Source organism: Panthera onca, chromosome C1 (assembly GCF_046562875.1).
Source record: "Panthera onca isolate mPanOnc1 chromosome C1, mPanOnc1 haplotype 2, whole genome shotgun sequence".
NCBI classification, from domain to species: Eukaryota; Metazoa; Chordata; class Mammalia; order Carnivora; family Felidae; genus Panthera; species Panthera onca.
The window spans coordinates 29720549-29736965 of NC_138346.1; the positions used below are offsets into that span (position 1 = coordinate 29720549).

General features: G+C 38.2%; 1 protein-coding gene across 5 annotated transcripts in view; it reads right to left on the reverse strand.

Moving 5' to 3' along the window:
- Positions 1-16417, reverse strand: part of ADAM23 (ADAM metallopeptidase domain 23) — a 186007-nt gene that overhangs the window by 25799 nt on the left and 143791 nt on the right. For all 5 annotated transcript variants that reach the window (XM_078450954.1, XM_081796351.1, XM_060623189.3 and 2 more), the window contains exons 21-24: positions 14975-15080; positions 12104-12223; positions 10433-10601; positions 8036-8147 (exon numbers count right to left, since the gene is read on the reverse strand). In XM_078450954.1, the coding sequence (XP_078307080.1) occupies positions 8036-8147; positions 10433-10601; positions 12104-12223; positions 14975-15080 (507 nt within the window). The remainder of the gene's footprint in view (positions 1-8035; positions 8148-10432; positions 10602-12103; positions 12224-14974; positions 15081-16417) is intronic.

Consider the following 16417-nt stretch of genomic DNA (forward strand, 5'->3'; position numbering starts at 1 on the left):
ATACTGACATCTCTGCTTTAAAATTTAAAATGAAGGTCTACATACACATTGAAAATACTGGAGAATAATGTTGAGGCTAATTTAACTTCAAACTCTACAAACCCTACTTAAAAAATCCTCTCTTATAAATACTGTTAAACATATAAATAACCTAATTTGAGTTACAGTTCCTACAAGGAATGAGTTGGAATGAAAATGTCATTTAAACAGCATAACAGCAAGTCTGGATTTTAATTCCAAAGTAACAGACCGTTAGCATACTTCACAAACTTCTCAAACTGTAAAATGCACCTAAGAAGCTGCATCTTTTCAAACTTTAGAACTTACATTCAATTTTATGAAAATCCTACAAATTTAAAAGACTATCTTTAAAATTAAGTACATTTTCACCTGGAAAAGTGTATTGCACATAACTCCGCAATGTTTGGGTTTCTGGCACAGTCTTTGGGTGTTTAGTTGTTGTTGTTGTTGTTGTTGTTGTTTACAGTTTGCAGGGCATAAACTATGCACTCGGAGAAAGTCAGGGTCGCTGGGAAGCACTGATTGCTTCAGATGACCCAATGGTAGATTACTGACTGGAGACACTCCACCCCTGCACATCACCACTTCCGTGCTGAGCTTTGAGCTTTCAGATGTTGCAAAAAGGGTCTGCACTGCCCAGAGGTGCCCAGGCTGCTCTCCACACACGCAAGAAGTTTAGTGCTGGGGCAGGAAGGCAGATTATTTAAGATTGACTGTGTCTGTGTGTGTGCGCGTGTGCAAGCGTGTGGACATACACACACTTTATCTCCTATCTTCATGCGATCAAAAGTGCTGGTTTCAAATCACTTTACTAATGAAAAGAGAGATTAACTCTGACAAGGCTGCATGGCACAGATTGTGTGCTGTGAGACGGTGAAGGAAAACAAAGAGCCATGATTTGAACTCACAGTTTTTTAAGGCTTAGTATTGTGTTCATTGACCTTTTGGGTCCAACTACTCTCCCAAAGAAGAGAGAGAACCTTGATCGCCAACGCTGGTGAGTAGGGGTACATCCACTTAATCTCAGGGCAAACAATAAGAGTGAGAGATTCTAGTTTTTATCCTTAGCTAGGCACAACCTGAGTTGTTAATAAAAAGCAAAAAAAAAAACAAAAAACAAAAAACAGAAACACAACAGAAAACAGAAAGTCTACTGAGGCCATTGAGGGGAATGGAAAAAAGACCAACATATAAGGTGGTGGTGATGTTTTCCAGATATGACAGTACATTAAAATTCAAAATAACCAAACCATATCTCAGATTTCTAAACTGTGGAGGCAAATACTGGAATGAAAGGTACTATAAATATAAATACTCATTTTTTTAAGATCTTAGAAAATAATTGCCTTCAGAATACTAAATTAACAAGGACATATTATATTACAATTTGGTTTTTTTGGGTTTTTTTATTTGCTTAAGATTTAGGCATTGGCCCTCAGAGCCAAAATACCTGAAACTCCTATTAACTCTTCAATGTTTATATAAGCTACATATGCTAAATTGCACGAAACACACACACACACACACCTGTAAAATGTGATAGTAAATGAATGTGTGTTAATTTTTAAAAATTATAACTGCATGAATGATGAATAACAATTTAAAAAGGACTTTTTATTTGCTACAGATATAATTCCTCTCTGTAGCATAAAGAGAATTAGGCAATCCATCATGTGGGTGTTAGAAACCAACCAGAGGAGCAAGGCATCCCTACAGACACTTCAAATATGCATTCCAGAGAAACAGATACAGTCTATAATCTCTGCTGAGCAAGAACAATTATCTCCCAACTCTTAACTGATAACCACTGCTAGCACCAAAACAAGACAAAATAAGTGGGGGAAAAAGCTTTTTCAAAAGTCTTCCCCCTCCTTGTTTGCCTGCTACCTTTAATTCTGGTGTACTGCAAAGGTATGTAAAATACACTTGACTCTTGATCGCGATACTTAACAGGGTTATTTCTTCCAGCGCGCAGTGACTCAACCTGCTTTTAAATTGACATGAATTAATTGCCTGGCTCACAAGTGGGTAGATTTTTATAGGGGACAAATTTGAAAACAGGTTTCAGCTGCTCCCCAGAGCTACAAAGGATTTACCTTCTTATTGAAAAAAAAAACTCCCTTGGACTTTTGGGGGTCTATGCTCTCCTTTTTACCTCTATACTAATTTATTTACGATGTAACTGTAATTGTTCATTCATTCACGCATTTATTTGTTCATTCATTACCTACTAGATGTGTTTTTTGTCCCAGGAACTATGCTGGGTACATGATGACATACCTCACTTTCTTTGCATTACACCAAACCTGGAGATGAAACTTGCAAAGACTCTAGCTAATAACGCAATCCCCCTATTAGGGATGCGACTTTGTTTCCTAATTCTTTAACGTACTTACCTTTGTATTATAACTTGTTTGTGGAAATTATTTTCTGGCAATATGTCCTCATTTTTGTTTTATTAAATTCTGATGTTTGTTGGTTTATTATCATTGTTTTTAGTGTTGCTTCCCTGCTACCTAGGCTCACATGTGCTAACAGGCAGAATTTTTGATAAGTATGTAATATTAAGATACAAACTGTAAATTTTCTCCTTTTCTTAAGACATTCTTACTTTATATGTAGAATTCTTCCACAGACAAGTCATGCTTCAGATAGTGTGAAATTGCGCTTTTGAAACTGAGTAGTTGGGGGTTTTTTCTTACTTTTAGAGAGTTTCTGAAACAAAAAGGTGCATTATTTCATCCATGTGATTCTAATGAGCGAAAGGCGCTATAATCCTGCATCCCGAATACTTCAAAGGCAGGAGGCATCAAAGCCATCATTTGTACTCTATAAACCAAAGTTCTTTCTGCAGGGATTTATGATTTTGCTAACATTTAGGATTAGAAATAAATACTAAATATATTCTTTATATGTTAGAATACAATATTGGCATGACACACATATATTTTCTAGCTCCGTATTTCATTGTCAGACACACAATCAGATCTCCTTACTCTTTCCCATGAAATTTTTAAAAAGTTAAGTTCATTTTCAGATACACTGGGACAAATGTCTAAAAAGATGAAAAACAAATTAACTTCATATAAGAATATTATTTCAGACACTGTCAATGGAAATACCATGGAGTTTTTCTGAACCCAAACAAAATAAACTCAGTTACTGAAAACTTTTAAAACCTGGTAAACCCTTAAGTTATTGATGAGGCCATTACTGATGAGACAAATACATAGGTGATACATAATTCTGCAAGAGCGTAATCATATACTACCATAATACCTCATATCTACTCATCTGAACTACAAAATCAAAGATGGGTGCATTCACAAAGGAAGCAACAGATATACACAAAAGGTAAATGTAAACATTAATAATGCTCTTTAAGGTATTAAGACTTAGAAATTATTGCTTTCAAGATACTAAATGCTAATAATATAATACTCCCTTGAGAAGCAATGGATGAGCTAATATGCTTAATCATTACCTGCTTATTGCCTCACCCTTTCTACTTATTACTATGCTGTGAGAACCCGCAGAGTAACTTAATACTCAGCTTTCAGTGAGGCAGTCAGTGTGCAATAACAGAAAAAGTATTAGGCTCAAGACCAGGTGATCTATGTTTTACTCTTGGCTCTGTTACCCTTGGGAATTAAGTTAGACCCATTTGTAAAACAATGGGTCTGGACTGAATGGCCACTAAGGCCCTTCTATCTCTGATTTGATGACTGTGGACATAATGAAAGGGTCTAACCAAAGCTTCTTAGCAGCGTCTCTGCCCTTCCTTATCGATGAAAATGTGATATGTATCAGTTTCTTCTCTTTCCTCCTGTAATGCTGCTGCAAACCATCCAGTGAGAAAAGTCCCATTACGTTGCATAACAAGCACCATGAAAAAATGCCCACAAATTGACAAAAATTATCAGTACTTCTACTGACTCTCCTATAGCCTGTGGGAGTTCCAGGCCTTTTAAAAGGCGCAAACTTATTCTACCCCATTAGGGTAAAGTAAAATAACTTCTTTCAGCGAATTCAGTGGACACATGTTGGGAGATGAGGGACCAGAAGAATCTTCATATGTAAAAATATGGGAAATAAATGACAGTGTAGAAAACATGAGTGAAGTAATATGTAATGGAAAATCTTTTTTAAAAAAATCTTTGCTCACATGGTTTCTGCTTTGAAATGCTATTTCCTGTCTTTTAATAATTTCGGTTTGAGACATCGGAGCAAATAAACTGTGGGTCAACAAGTGCAGAGCCAACTTCAATGGCAATGTTTCTTTTTAGCTTTTTAATTAATTAATTAATTAAATTTAATTTACATTCAAGTTACTTAGCATATAGTGCTATAATGATTTCAGGAGTAGATTACAGTGATTCATCCCTTACGTATAACACCCAGTGCTCATCCTGAAACAAGTGTTCTCCCTAATGCACCTTCCCATTTAGCCCTTCCCACCTCCCACAACCCCTCCGGCAACCCTGTTTGTTCTCTGTATTTAAGAGTCTCTTATGTTTTGTCCCCCTCCTTGTTTTTATATTATTTTTGCTTCCTTTCCCTTATGTTCATCTCTTTTGTATCTTAAATTCCACATATGAATGAAGTCATATGATATTTGTCTTGCTCTGACTGGCTAATTTTGTTCAGCGTAATACCCTCTAGTTCCATCCACGTAGTTGTAAATGGCAAGATTTCATTCTTTTTGATTGAATGGCAATATTTTTATGTGTGTGTGTGGGGGGGGGGTTGCCCCTACCCAGATGGAGAGGTTGAGTTTTTATTCTTCCAGAAACTTTCTGTTAAAATAAGAGAAATACCCAAAACACATTGGCTCATTTCTGACACCCTCATCAGCTGAAACAAAGTCACAGAGTTCTCTTTTTTTTTTTTTTACTAATTATGTTTTGATTCAGAGGCCTGCAGTTGTATACAATTTATCTTTTATGCCCATGTTAATAATACAAAAGGCAATATTCTCAGCTTTGTTTTTGAATTTTTTCCTCCATAACAAGAAAACACACTAAAATTAAATAAAACTAAGTATGTTTTAATACCCTGTCACTGTATCTATACAGAAAAGCCTTCATCCGTGGATATGACAGGTCAGATCACTTGGGTCTTACCCACTGTATATGGCAAGCAGCCGAGAAGCACCCAAACACTGTGATCCATAAGGCCAGTGCCAACCAAACTAATTCGATCATGAAAAAGAATATATGGCAATCAGTTACAGAAAAACCTTGGCACCTCACAAGCAACCTTGGCACCCACAGTCAAGAAAGTACAGATTGTTTCAGTGTCTTGAGTTCATGACCTGCTACTCTTCGACAACGCAATACAAATGGTTACTGGCAAACTGAAAATCAGCACTAGCATGCACCATTTTGTTTCCTTCACATGATCCCAAAGGGAAAGGATGTAATATGTATTGAGTGCCTACAATATGCCAAGGATGTGCTGCCTTTTAAATAGTAGGTGGCCAATAAATATTTGCTATCTGGATACAATTAGAAGTACCTAGTTTCTCTCTTACCATTTTCTTTTAACCAGAATATCAAAAACAAAATCATAAAACCGATAACAAGGTGTTAAAATTGTGATTTTGTTTCTTTCTCATTTTACTAATGTATTAACAGATTTTTTATAGAGGCTGAAAAGATATTAATAACCATCACAGATAAAGCTATTATTTAGTCATGCTAAAACTGCTTGACTTTTCTAGAAATCTAATAATTTACAATAATAACTGCTCTTCATAGATAGTAATTAATGGCTTTTTTCTATTTAATAAAGATTACCAGAGTCACGAGGATTTTAGCAATTTTAGAACCAGGGGGTGCCTTTACTTTAGTGACTCCATTGTCTTCACTAATAATGAAAAAAGAAAACATGCGACAGAAAAGAAATACACCAGAATGTGTATACTGATTACCTCTGAGTTGTGGCATTAAGGGTGATTTTTATTTTCTTTTTAATCTTTTCCTTATTTCCAAAATTCTCTACCATAAACAAGTATTACTTGAATAGTCATAAAAGTTATATTTAAAAGATAATATAGAAGAGCACCATGGGGAAAAGGAAAACAAAACAGAAGGCGGCTGTGAATCTCCTCTTTTCCAGAATGCAGCTGTTTGCTTCACACCCTCCCAACTAAGCTTTCTAGGCATAGGTGGGTGAAGGAATGGGAAATAGAATCGGACAACTGCTAACCCTCTACCCCCACGTACTGAAAAAGGACAGAGGCTAAGCCAATTTAGCTCTGTTCATCTCTTCTTTATATATCACTTGAAGAAACAGCATCTAGATCTTTAAGAGAATCACAGACGTGCCATGGAGAGAAAATTTGGAAAGAATGAACGTCTGCTTCTCTTGTCAGTTTGAAATCTGCTCTAAATCTAACTTCTGAAGGTGGATCCAAGAATTTTTTGTTCCAGTTTTAAGACTAAATGTAAAAGTGGAACTGGTTCCTTTTTACAAATAGAAGTAGGAGAACAGAAATAGACTGTGAGGGTGTGACTATGGTTCTTCTTACAGAATTTCAATATCATAGGCATATTAAGTAAATGCATGGAGACTTTAACACGCCCACTATTACTGAACATTACACATGCACCCAGATGAGCTAAATCTCTTCAGGAACTGAGGAGCATGGCGCTTCATATACTTTTCAAAGTCATACTTTCCCAATATTTTCCCGATGCTGAAGTTCAGAGAGTTTAAATGAGCTCCCATGCAAAACTAAGCAAATCAAAATGACAGTATTTCTATAGGTACTTTTCCTACCTGCAGGAAAAAATCATGATAGTTATTTATAAAATATCATTAGTGGCACCATGAAAAAGAACGTGATGTACAATGTCACTGGGACACATCCTCTGCTCTAGAAACTCTGGTTTCTCAGGTACAATGCTATAGATGCTGTAATAAGCCTACTGCAATTGATGACTTATTTTAGATCTTTGAACTCATATGAGGGCTTGGGAATGGGGGAGGAATAATGAGAAAGTGATTATCAAGTTTATGATGATAAAGAGCATGTTATAACACAACGTAACAGAAAAGACTGGGCCTGAGATCGGGCACTTGGGTCTTGGTCCCAGCTCTGTCTCTGGCTGCCTGAATAACTATAAAATGTCACCTGTCTTCAAGGCCTGGGTGTTCTCATCTGCAAGATGAGGGTGGTTCTAGATGGCCATTGAGACTCCTTCTAATTTTAAAATTCTAATTTCTCTCTTTCTGATAACTGACTAAAACAAAGTCCAGATCTTTCATATTCTCTTTGAAGAATTAAAGTTCAGTGAGGATTTTGGGGGAACCTGGGTGGCTCAGTTGGTTAAGCGTCTGACTTTTGATTTTGGCTCAGGTCATGATCTCACAGTTTGTGAGATCGAGCCCTGCATCAGGCTCTGTGCTGATAGCACAGAGCCTGCTTGGGATTCTCTCTCTCTTTCTTTCTCTCTCTCTCTCTCTGCCCCTGCCCAACTCACACATGCTCTTTCTCTCTCCTTCAAAATAAATACATAAACTTAAAAAATATATATAGTTCTGTGAAGATTTTCCACTTCTTCCCAATCAAAAATGTGTTTAAGCAGAGCATAGAAGACAGCAATTTCCCTCTGGAGGATTCTAATTCTGAGGAATGACTAGAGTCTCATGTTAGCCAAAAAGATTTTACCTATTAGAAAACTGGCATAGTGGAGACAAACTGTACAATGATTAACATATGTGCTTATGGAAAAGGAAGGAGGTTTATAGGAAAGAAAGGAAACTGCAAGGAAGGAAATTGGTATATTTACTTCTTTCTAATCTCAGTTCTAAACTAGGGGAAATTCAAACACTTCACTACATCACTCTAGAATCCTTAATGCTTCAGTAACATGAATTATATGTTTGAATGGCAAAAGAGATACTCTGGAGTGTCTCCTTTCAAATCGTTTCACTTGTTATATTGGCACCATTGGAAGAGTGCCAACAAATTCAGTAGGTAATGAATTGAAACTGAAATCGCACAAACCCTTGGGTCCTTCATCCTTGGGGGGGTGAAGGTTCCTAACTGGATCCCGGATACTGCAGTCTGTCCCTGCCCAGGTGAAATCACAGATGCAGGTGGCTTCATTACTACACACCTGTGAGGAACAAAAAACAGAAATGGGACATTTTCATGGTGCTTTCTTAAACATTTTTTTTAATGTTTATTTATTTTTGAGAGGGAGAGACAGACCGTGAGCGGGGGAGGGGCAGAGAGAGAGGGAGACACAGAATCGGAAGCGGGCTCCAGGCTCTGAGCTGTCAGCCCAGAGCCCGACGCGGGGCTCAAACTCACGGACCGAGAGATCGTGACCTGAGCTGAAGTCGGACACTTAACCAGCTGAACCACCCAAGTGCCCCTCATTCTGCTTTTTTGACTAATGGTGATAAATGTAAAAGAGACGTGGGGCAGGGCGGGAGCTTTTAAAAACCACTTTGAATTTTTTAAGTCTCCCATGGTTGAAAAGGGGAGACAACATATATACAAAATTGCTGAGTGGTGTTTTCTTGTTAATTATAGACAAATACCCATTAAAAGAAGAAAAAATGTTTTTTAAGATTTTACTTTTAAGTTATCTCTACACCCAACGTGGGGCTCAAACTCACAACCCTGAGATCAAGAGTCACATATTCTACCAATTGAACCAGCCAGGTGCCTCAAAATGGAAGAAAATTTTAAATTAAATGTTAATTGTTTATGTTGATATTATTTACACAAATGTCTGACAATGTCGTTTTTTCAGAAGTAGTTGTTTCTAGGAACATACTTCAGAAACATATGCTTAATTCAAGAAATTAATAGATACAGGGCTCCAGTGGCAGGGCCAGAGATTAAACACCTGATGAAATAAATCACCAATGCATTGTTTTACCTCACCACGTCCAAATGAGCACAACACCCACCTCCCCTGCCTGCCCTTGGTATCACCCTTCTCTCAGTCAGCCAGGCTGAAGACCCTCCTAGAATGATTGTTGTCTCCTTTTGCTTGTCCTGGGGACCAAGCAGCATGCTGGAATGGACTTGTAATTTAGATGAAATAAACAACCATGCAAACTAGAGATAGAGGTGTTTAAATTCTTATCTGCCTGTGAAATACATTCAGAGACAGATCATTAGAGATGATAAACTGAATATCAGCCTATTGGTATAAGTAGCTTTTTAATCTGAAGTGTTATAATAGCATGATTGTGATTAACAAGGTTGAATCTGACCTTTTATTTAACAGGATGAAAAAGTGAGAGGAAAAGTACAGAATTAAGAAGGGCCTTTCTAGACATTAAGTTTTATGATGTTTTCAGAGAGGTAACTGAAATAACTGAAATGCCTGTCCAGTGCTTTTAACAGTGATTATTGAACATTCACTATGTGCTAGGTACCTGTGCCAAGTGCTTTATGTATAGCATCTCATTTAATCCTCATACTACCCATCACTCTGGTGGCTAAGAGAAGGTAAGTGCCTTACCCAAAGTCACCAGGAGACCAAGGGGCACATCAGGACTCAAACCCATGGTTCTTTCTAGCCTCCAAAACCATGCTCTAAATCACTAAGCTATACTGGTGAGCCTAGGATTCAACCAAACCCAAAACCCTGAATAGTCATTAGGCATTTCCTTCTAAGGCCTCTCTACCTTGTTGTATTCCACGTCCTCTGCTAGCTAGCTATATTTTGATTATTTTTGCCTTCCTTCCAGTATTTTCCTTTTATGTTATCACTCTCAATTTCTTCATGTCTATTTTTTTCCCATTTCTGAAGTCTGTATAAATTTTGAAACGTCTTTCTTTTACTAAGCTAATTTAAATAATTATTAAAATCTGTGTTGAGATATTAAGTCTCAGTTTGCCAGGCAGTGTCTGCCCACCTTGTTCACAGAATTACAAACACAGGTGTGAGTGGAGAAAGCATTTTCTCTTCAGCTGGCAATGGGTGGAGCAGAACTATACAATTCTAAACATATGAATTATATCAGTGATTCAACATCTAGTCTATGTGATCTTGTACACACAGATACTCAGTACACATGCTGAGTAGCCGAAAGGGAACACTGAGAGGACTAAAGTTATCCTGAATGGCACAAAGTAGTTCACGTGGGGTCTACAGTTCTTTTAGGAACCCTACCAATTTCTTCCACCTCTTTAGCTGGCAAGGTATAGACAATGTGGGACATACAAATAGCCAGTGATAAAACAAACAACACAAATAAAACCATATCGGTACCTATGGGTATTATCCTTAGCAGGTGAGGATAGTCTGGAAATTATCATAGTGCATAGACACTGGCAGCAGACGCAAAAGGAGAACGGCTGAAATGCAAGTCTGACGACTGTGAACTTTGAGGATGCCAGAGAATAAAGGTTTGAACTGGAACACTGATGCCTACTTACCCCATGGCCTGAACAGACTTTACCCTTGGAATCAAGTGGGCAGCTACTCATATTTAGGGCCTGAATCAGTAGGCACTTCCGATCTAAACACATCATGGATGGACCACATGGCGTTCCATCTTCTACATAGCCCACATCTGTATCATCATCTAAAATCACATGAGCACCACTAAAAGGAGAAAGATATTCATGCAACCATTAGCACCATAGTTAGAAACAGAAAGCCAACATGAAAGAGGCTTGCTCTTCATGAAATTAAAGAGGCTGTCAGTGGACATAGATGGCTCCTGGCATTTCTCCACCTCTCCCTGCCTTTCCCCCTTTCCCACCTCCCTTCAATAAAAGAACAGGAGGACAGGAAATACATTTCATTGCCATTATTGCACTGCATGTCATTGGGGAAAAAATGTCATCGGCACAAAGTATATACTAAATCTTCACTTGTTGTCAAGACCAGCATGAAGACTAAGGGTGAGTTGCCTAAGAACAAAAGAAGCCAGCTTTTACATCAGCCGCTCCAAGGCTTTCAGGTGTGCCGTGATACCAAAGGGCAGATGCTGAGCCAAAGTAGCAAATGAGAATATTTTGAAAATTGTTATGATTACTTTAGAGAACAGGATTATTTATGGTTGAGAAAAGAAACCAATTCCTCTCTACTGATATTTATTTCCAAAATGTCAAAGTCAGGAAAAACCTGAATTTGAAGAATCATCAATGCTATAAAGACTAATAGAGTAGCTTGCTGAATATTTTACCAATATACTAGTTTGGAATATATAATTTAATTAGGCTGTCGTATCTAAAGATGTGTGAAAACTTACACATTCAAAGAATGTGCGTCTAAGTAATTAGATTACAAATTTATTCCAGGAAGGATCTTCTTGTCTAGGACCTGGTTAGAATTGTTTCCAGAGCAGTTTAAAGGAAACAAAAACCAGCAATCATTCGAGCAAGAGAACAGTTTTCAATTTGCTCACCCAACCACTTTACTAAATCTTCTTCAAAAGTTGTTTTTTTTTTTTTTTTTTGGATGTTTCCAAATCTTACATTCACTCACAGAAGATGAAGGTTAGCTACTCTAAGGACACTACGGATAGAAGTCTGCAGACACTAAAAGCAGTTCTGTAGGGGAATCCCAGACGTGTTTGGGGCCACAACAGTACCATGTGTATGTGATTTAAAAAATAAGCCTCATACTTCCTGTGCCCTATACTCGCAGATAATTGGATATCAAATGTATGCCTACAACTATAAATAACATCTTAAAAAATATGCTCTATATGATGAGTATTAAACCATCTTCTAAAGCAGAAATATGCTGCGTGAAGTATAAAGTCTATTTTTTATGATAAAAAATAAAACACACATAGTGTTCAAATCCTGAGCTATTACAATGCTCAAAGCTTTAACCATAGGTCAAAATGGACACTGTAAGTCTACTCAACAGTTATAATTACAAAGAAGACCCTACTGCTAATAAGTGGTCCTATTTTTGAGCAAATGTAATTTGCAAATCAATATACAACTTTGTTTTTTAACTCTAAACATGAAAAAGGTGATCATAAAATTAAAGTCAACAGTCCTCTTGTGAGAAACAGAAAAAATTCATTTGATTTGTCTGAATTTGTAATTCTCGTGATTCATTAGATTTTCAAACATTTAATATATTACCTGCAGTCAATCACTCGGCCTTGATGGTAGAAGGAAGTTGGGATGATCTCACCCTGAAGTTGACCAATGCGCGGAGCCCGAGTAAGATTGGTACAGAGTAAAAATCCACAGAACACATCACTGAGCATGTCAAATAAAAACAAAAACAGAACAGGATAGGATGAATCAAGCTCCAAATAATCAAAACTATTCAGTCCACATCTATTCAAAAATTGAAAATATTTTCTTTCCTTCTAAATAAAGACGTGTTCAAATACTGTTGGTTGGCTATGACCCACGCCTTCCTTGCTCACAGGATCGCAGTTTTGTTTGGGTAGCGACATGCCCAACCTCAAGAGATGGATCATGACCGGTGTCTGAGCTAGTCTGGCACCCCCATCCCCTACGGCCACTTTCCTAGCTGTCCCTCTGTCCTGCCCTAATAGGGCTAAAAGTGGCCCCTGGGTGTGGTGACTGGAAGAGGAGCCAGATAGGAAGTTGCTGGGGAGAATGTTGCTTTCTGGATAAGAGGTCAGAGCCCAACAGGGAGAAGACCTTTTGTTCCTACTCTCACACTGCCTGTCTTTGAATGTGCAGCCTTTGTATCCAACCTTGCCATCGTGAGTTCACAAGCAGAAGGACAGACACTCCAACATGCTACGGGGTCAAAATCATCTGGGTCCTTAGAGACACTGTTAAATGACACACACACACACACACACACACACACACACACAAACACACACACACACACCCCGCCTGCGCCCCCCGCCCCCATGAGAGCAGCTACCTCCAGCTTATTTGTTAAGTAAACAATGAACTCTCCCCTAAAAAAGGGCAGGGAATTGAAATGACACATCAAAACAAAGGAAATCCATGTCCGATAAATGTACTACAAATGTACTACAAAAAGGTACTAAATTCCATTTGCAATCAGGGAAATGCAAATTCAAACCAAAATAAAATGGCAGTTTATGCCACCGGAAAGGATAAAAGTAAAACGTCTTTTAATACCAAGTGTTGGTCAGTATGTGATTCCACAAAAGTCTCATGTGCATACTACTGACGGCTGGGTTTACTAGTACAGCCATTTTAGAAAAGCTGTGACATCATCTGGGTGGCACTGAAAAGACACATACCCACCGACCTAGCCATTTTTCTTTTGGGTATCGGCCTTAGAAACACATGTACAAGCGTGCGCTAAGTTACACGTATAAGAATACCCACAGCAGTATGGTTCCTAACAGCCAAAACATGGAAACAACCTAAAATAGCACCGAGCGGAGAAATACATCATGGTTATGGGAATATGAATACGAATGAAAATAAAACAAATGAACAATACGTATGAACAGTGACACATACTGCGGAAGATGCTTAAAATGCTGACCTTAAGAGGCAAAATAGAAAATAATGCATGAAGTATGATTCCTTTTATACCAAAACCTTAGGCAAAATATATTGTTTAGGGATGAAAACTTAGGCAGCCAAACTGTAAAAGCCAAGAAAGTAATTGCCATAAAAGGATGGCAGTACCTCCGGGAGAGAGACAAGGGCACCTTGCAGGGAAGGATACGTTTTCTGCAATGCTGCAAGTTCTATTCCTTGATCCAGGTAGGAGTGACATGGAGATTCATGTAATAATCATTTGGCAAACTAAATATTTGTGCGTTATTCACTTTTCTGCTTACATGTTATATATCCCGATTTTTAAACATTTCAGAAACCACGCATTAATTTTCTTTACCCCCTTGGGGGTTGGATGTTCTATTACTAGATATTCAAAAGCTATCTTTTACAATGATCCAATCCAATGCCTCCCAAACTTTTTGAAGTGACACAGACACAGAGAAATGACAGGTTTGTCCAGGACATTAAGCTAATGAAATCCAGGTGTCCAACCACATACATTTTTACTACTTTGGGCCCCACTCCCTCCTACTGTCTGTCACCTTCGAAAGAGAAGCAATATTTTGGAATGTCTGTGCCTCACCTGTGAGACATTAGTTGAGACGTTACGTTCTATTATTTTGGTTTAATTTTAAAGAAATTTTGGTCAAAGATTTGTTGCCTCCTAAGGCCTCATCCACCATCAAAGAGTACATGGAATAGCAAAGTTTCATAAAGTACAACAGAGAGGTCATTAACTAGAAAAAAAAAAACTCCTTGCTTTGCTTCAGAACTGGGAGAATCCTTATGGATACGGAAGGATAATGAAGGAAATTTGGCCCATAACTTAATGGTCCCATAGATCATGTCACTGAGTTAACTTTAATAAACCATACAATCACAATTTTCACTTTCCTAAACTAATCCAGGGAAAACTATTACCAGTGTCCTCTAAAAATATGTCATTTCCTGAGTAAAGATGCCTCCAATATGCACTAACTAGAGGCTTTTTAGAAGTGGGGGAAAATCTGATATAGACGTTAGATGCTTAATTAAATCAAATGGTATTGCACTCACGGAATGATCCAAAATATGTACCACTTCACTTTGAGTTGTCCCCGAAATATAGACAATCCACATATTGTGCTTGTAGAACTTTGTGTATACTAGTACATTCATAGGCCATACCTTCCAGCAAAAGTAGCAAATTAAGACCCAATATTATGTCTTAACACTTGGCAAAGTGTCTTTTCAGACAAGCATCAGGTGAAAGACAACATGGGAGAAATGTTTTACAGAAATGTTGTGAGTCTGTGCCACGGCAACTGCTTAGTCCATAGCCATTTGCTTCTAGATAGACTAATGTGTTCTTAAAGTACATACTCTTAACATTTTCAATAGTTGACTGTTTACTAAAAATCAGTAACACTTATTTTGTGCCCAAGTCACATTTAAGCCAGGCCTTCCAAGTCACTCATTGTGCCCCTGAAGCTGACCACTCACTGTTTGCTGCACTGGATCCATCGGTCTCCATCCTTCCCACAGTTTCCCTTCTCTGTGCCTTCTGTGTTCAGCTTTTCGTAACAGAACTTGTCAGACCCTGAAGCCTCTTTTGGAGATGAGCAAGAGAAGAGAATTTGTGTTAGTCATCTTTGTTATTCACAACCAGCAGTGTGCAGGTAAATGCTTAACAACTGGTTGTCCACAAAAAGAAAAAAAAAATCCTGACTCATAGCATTTGCCAATTTCCATGCCAATTTCCACGGTGTAAATACCACTGTGCAAATTTCCATGGTCTAATTAACACATGGCTAATTTTCAACCGTCAATGTGATGGCAACAGGCTTCTGAAATTCCTGAAAATTTAACACTTGGCTCTTGCAAGCTACTACAAGACAGTGCTAACACATCCCTGTTTTTAACTTGAAAAACAAACTGATTCCCAAATTCTTGTTTGGTGGGTTTCAGGGAGGGAGGTAGAAATGGCCATCAGCAGGAATTAGGGAAAGTGGCATACAGAAAACTAATAAAGAATCTTAGGCCTGGGGTGCCTGGCTGGCTCAGCTGGTTAAGCGTCTGATTTCGGCTCAGGTCATGATCTCACGGGTTGTGGGTTTGAGCCCTGCATTGGGCTCTGTGCTGACAGCTCAGAGCCTAGAGCCTGCTTCGGATCCTGTGTCTCCCTTGCTCTCTGCCCCTCCCCCACTCACACTATGTCTCTCTCTTTCTCAAAAATAAATAAACATTAAAAAAATTTTTAAAAAAAAGAACCTTAGGTCTGTTTTATATTAATATTAAAATATATTATAAAGTCCTAGGCAGTTAAGATTTTGTATCGATACTTGGGTTTTGATTTATAAACCTTTTAAAAGACAAATATGCCTCTATCATCTTTCCTCTGTCAAAACTGAAGCACTGAAAGTAAACCTTTCAGTTAAATGATATTTAACACTGAAATCACTCCTGCAGGGGCTCTATTGTCCCTTCATGTGCTTTCTTTCCTTTGGGGGTGACCCAGCCTCCACCACAAGACAGACCCTTTTCTCTCTGTTGTGGTCTGGCCCCCAAAGGCTGAAGTTGAAGTTCGCTGCAAAGGCACTGTAAATGTCAGGAAGAGAAGGGGTGCATTAACACTTAGGGAATGTACTGAGAGTCATGACTATGTTCTCAATCTCTATGTGTCTGCCCCTCAGGAAGGACCTGCATTTCTTCCCTTCCAAGTGAGATAATAGAATTACAGAATTTTTAAAAGTCTGGTACTTTTCTGGGGTAAAAGAACAGAAGGCTAACTTGAGGGGTAAAAGTTAAACCCAAGGTACACGGTGAATCACTTAAGTGTCTCGACAATGAATGTGGCCATCCCACTGAACCCAATCTTTGCAAGTGGATGTGACATCCCTTCTCTGAAAGCCAGATCACTGAGTGACACGACTTGGTTCTGATAAC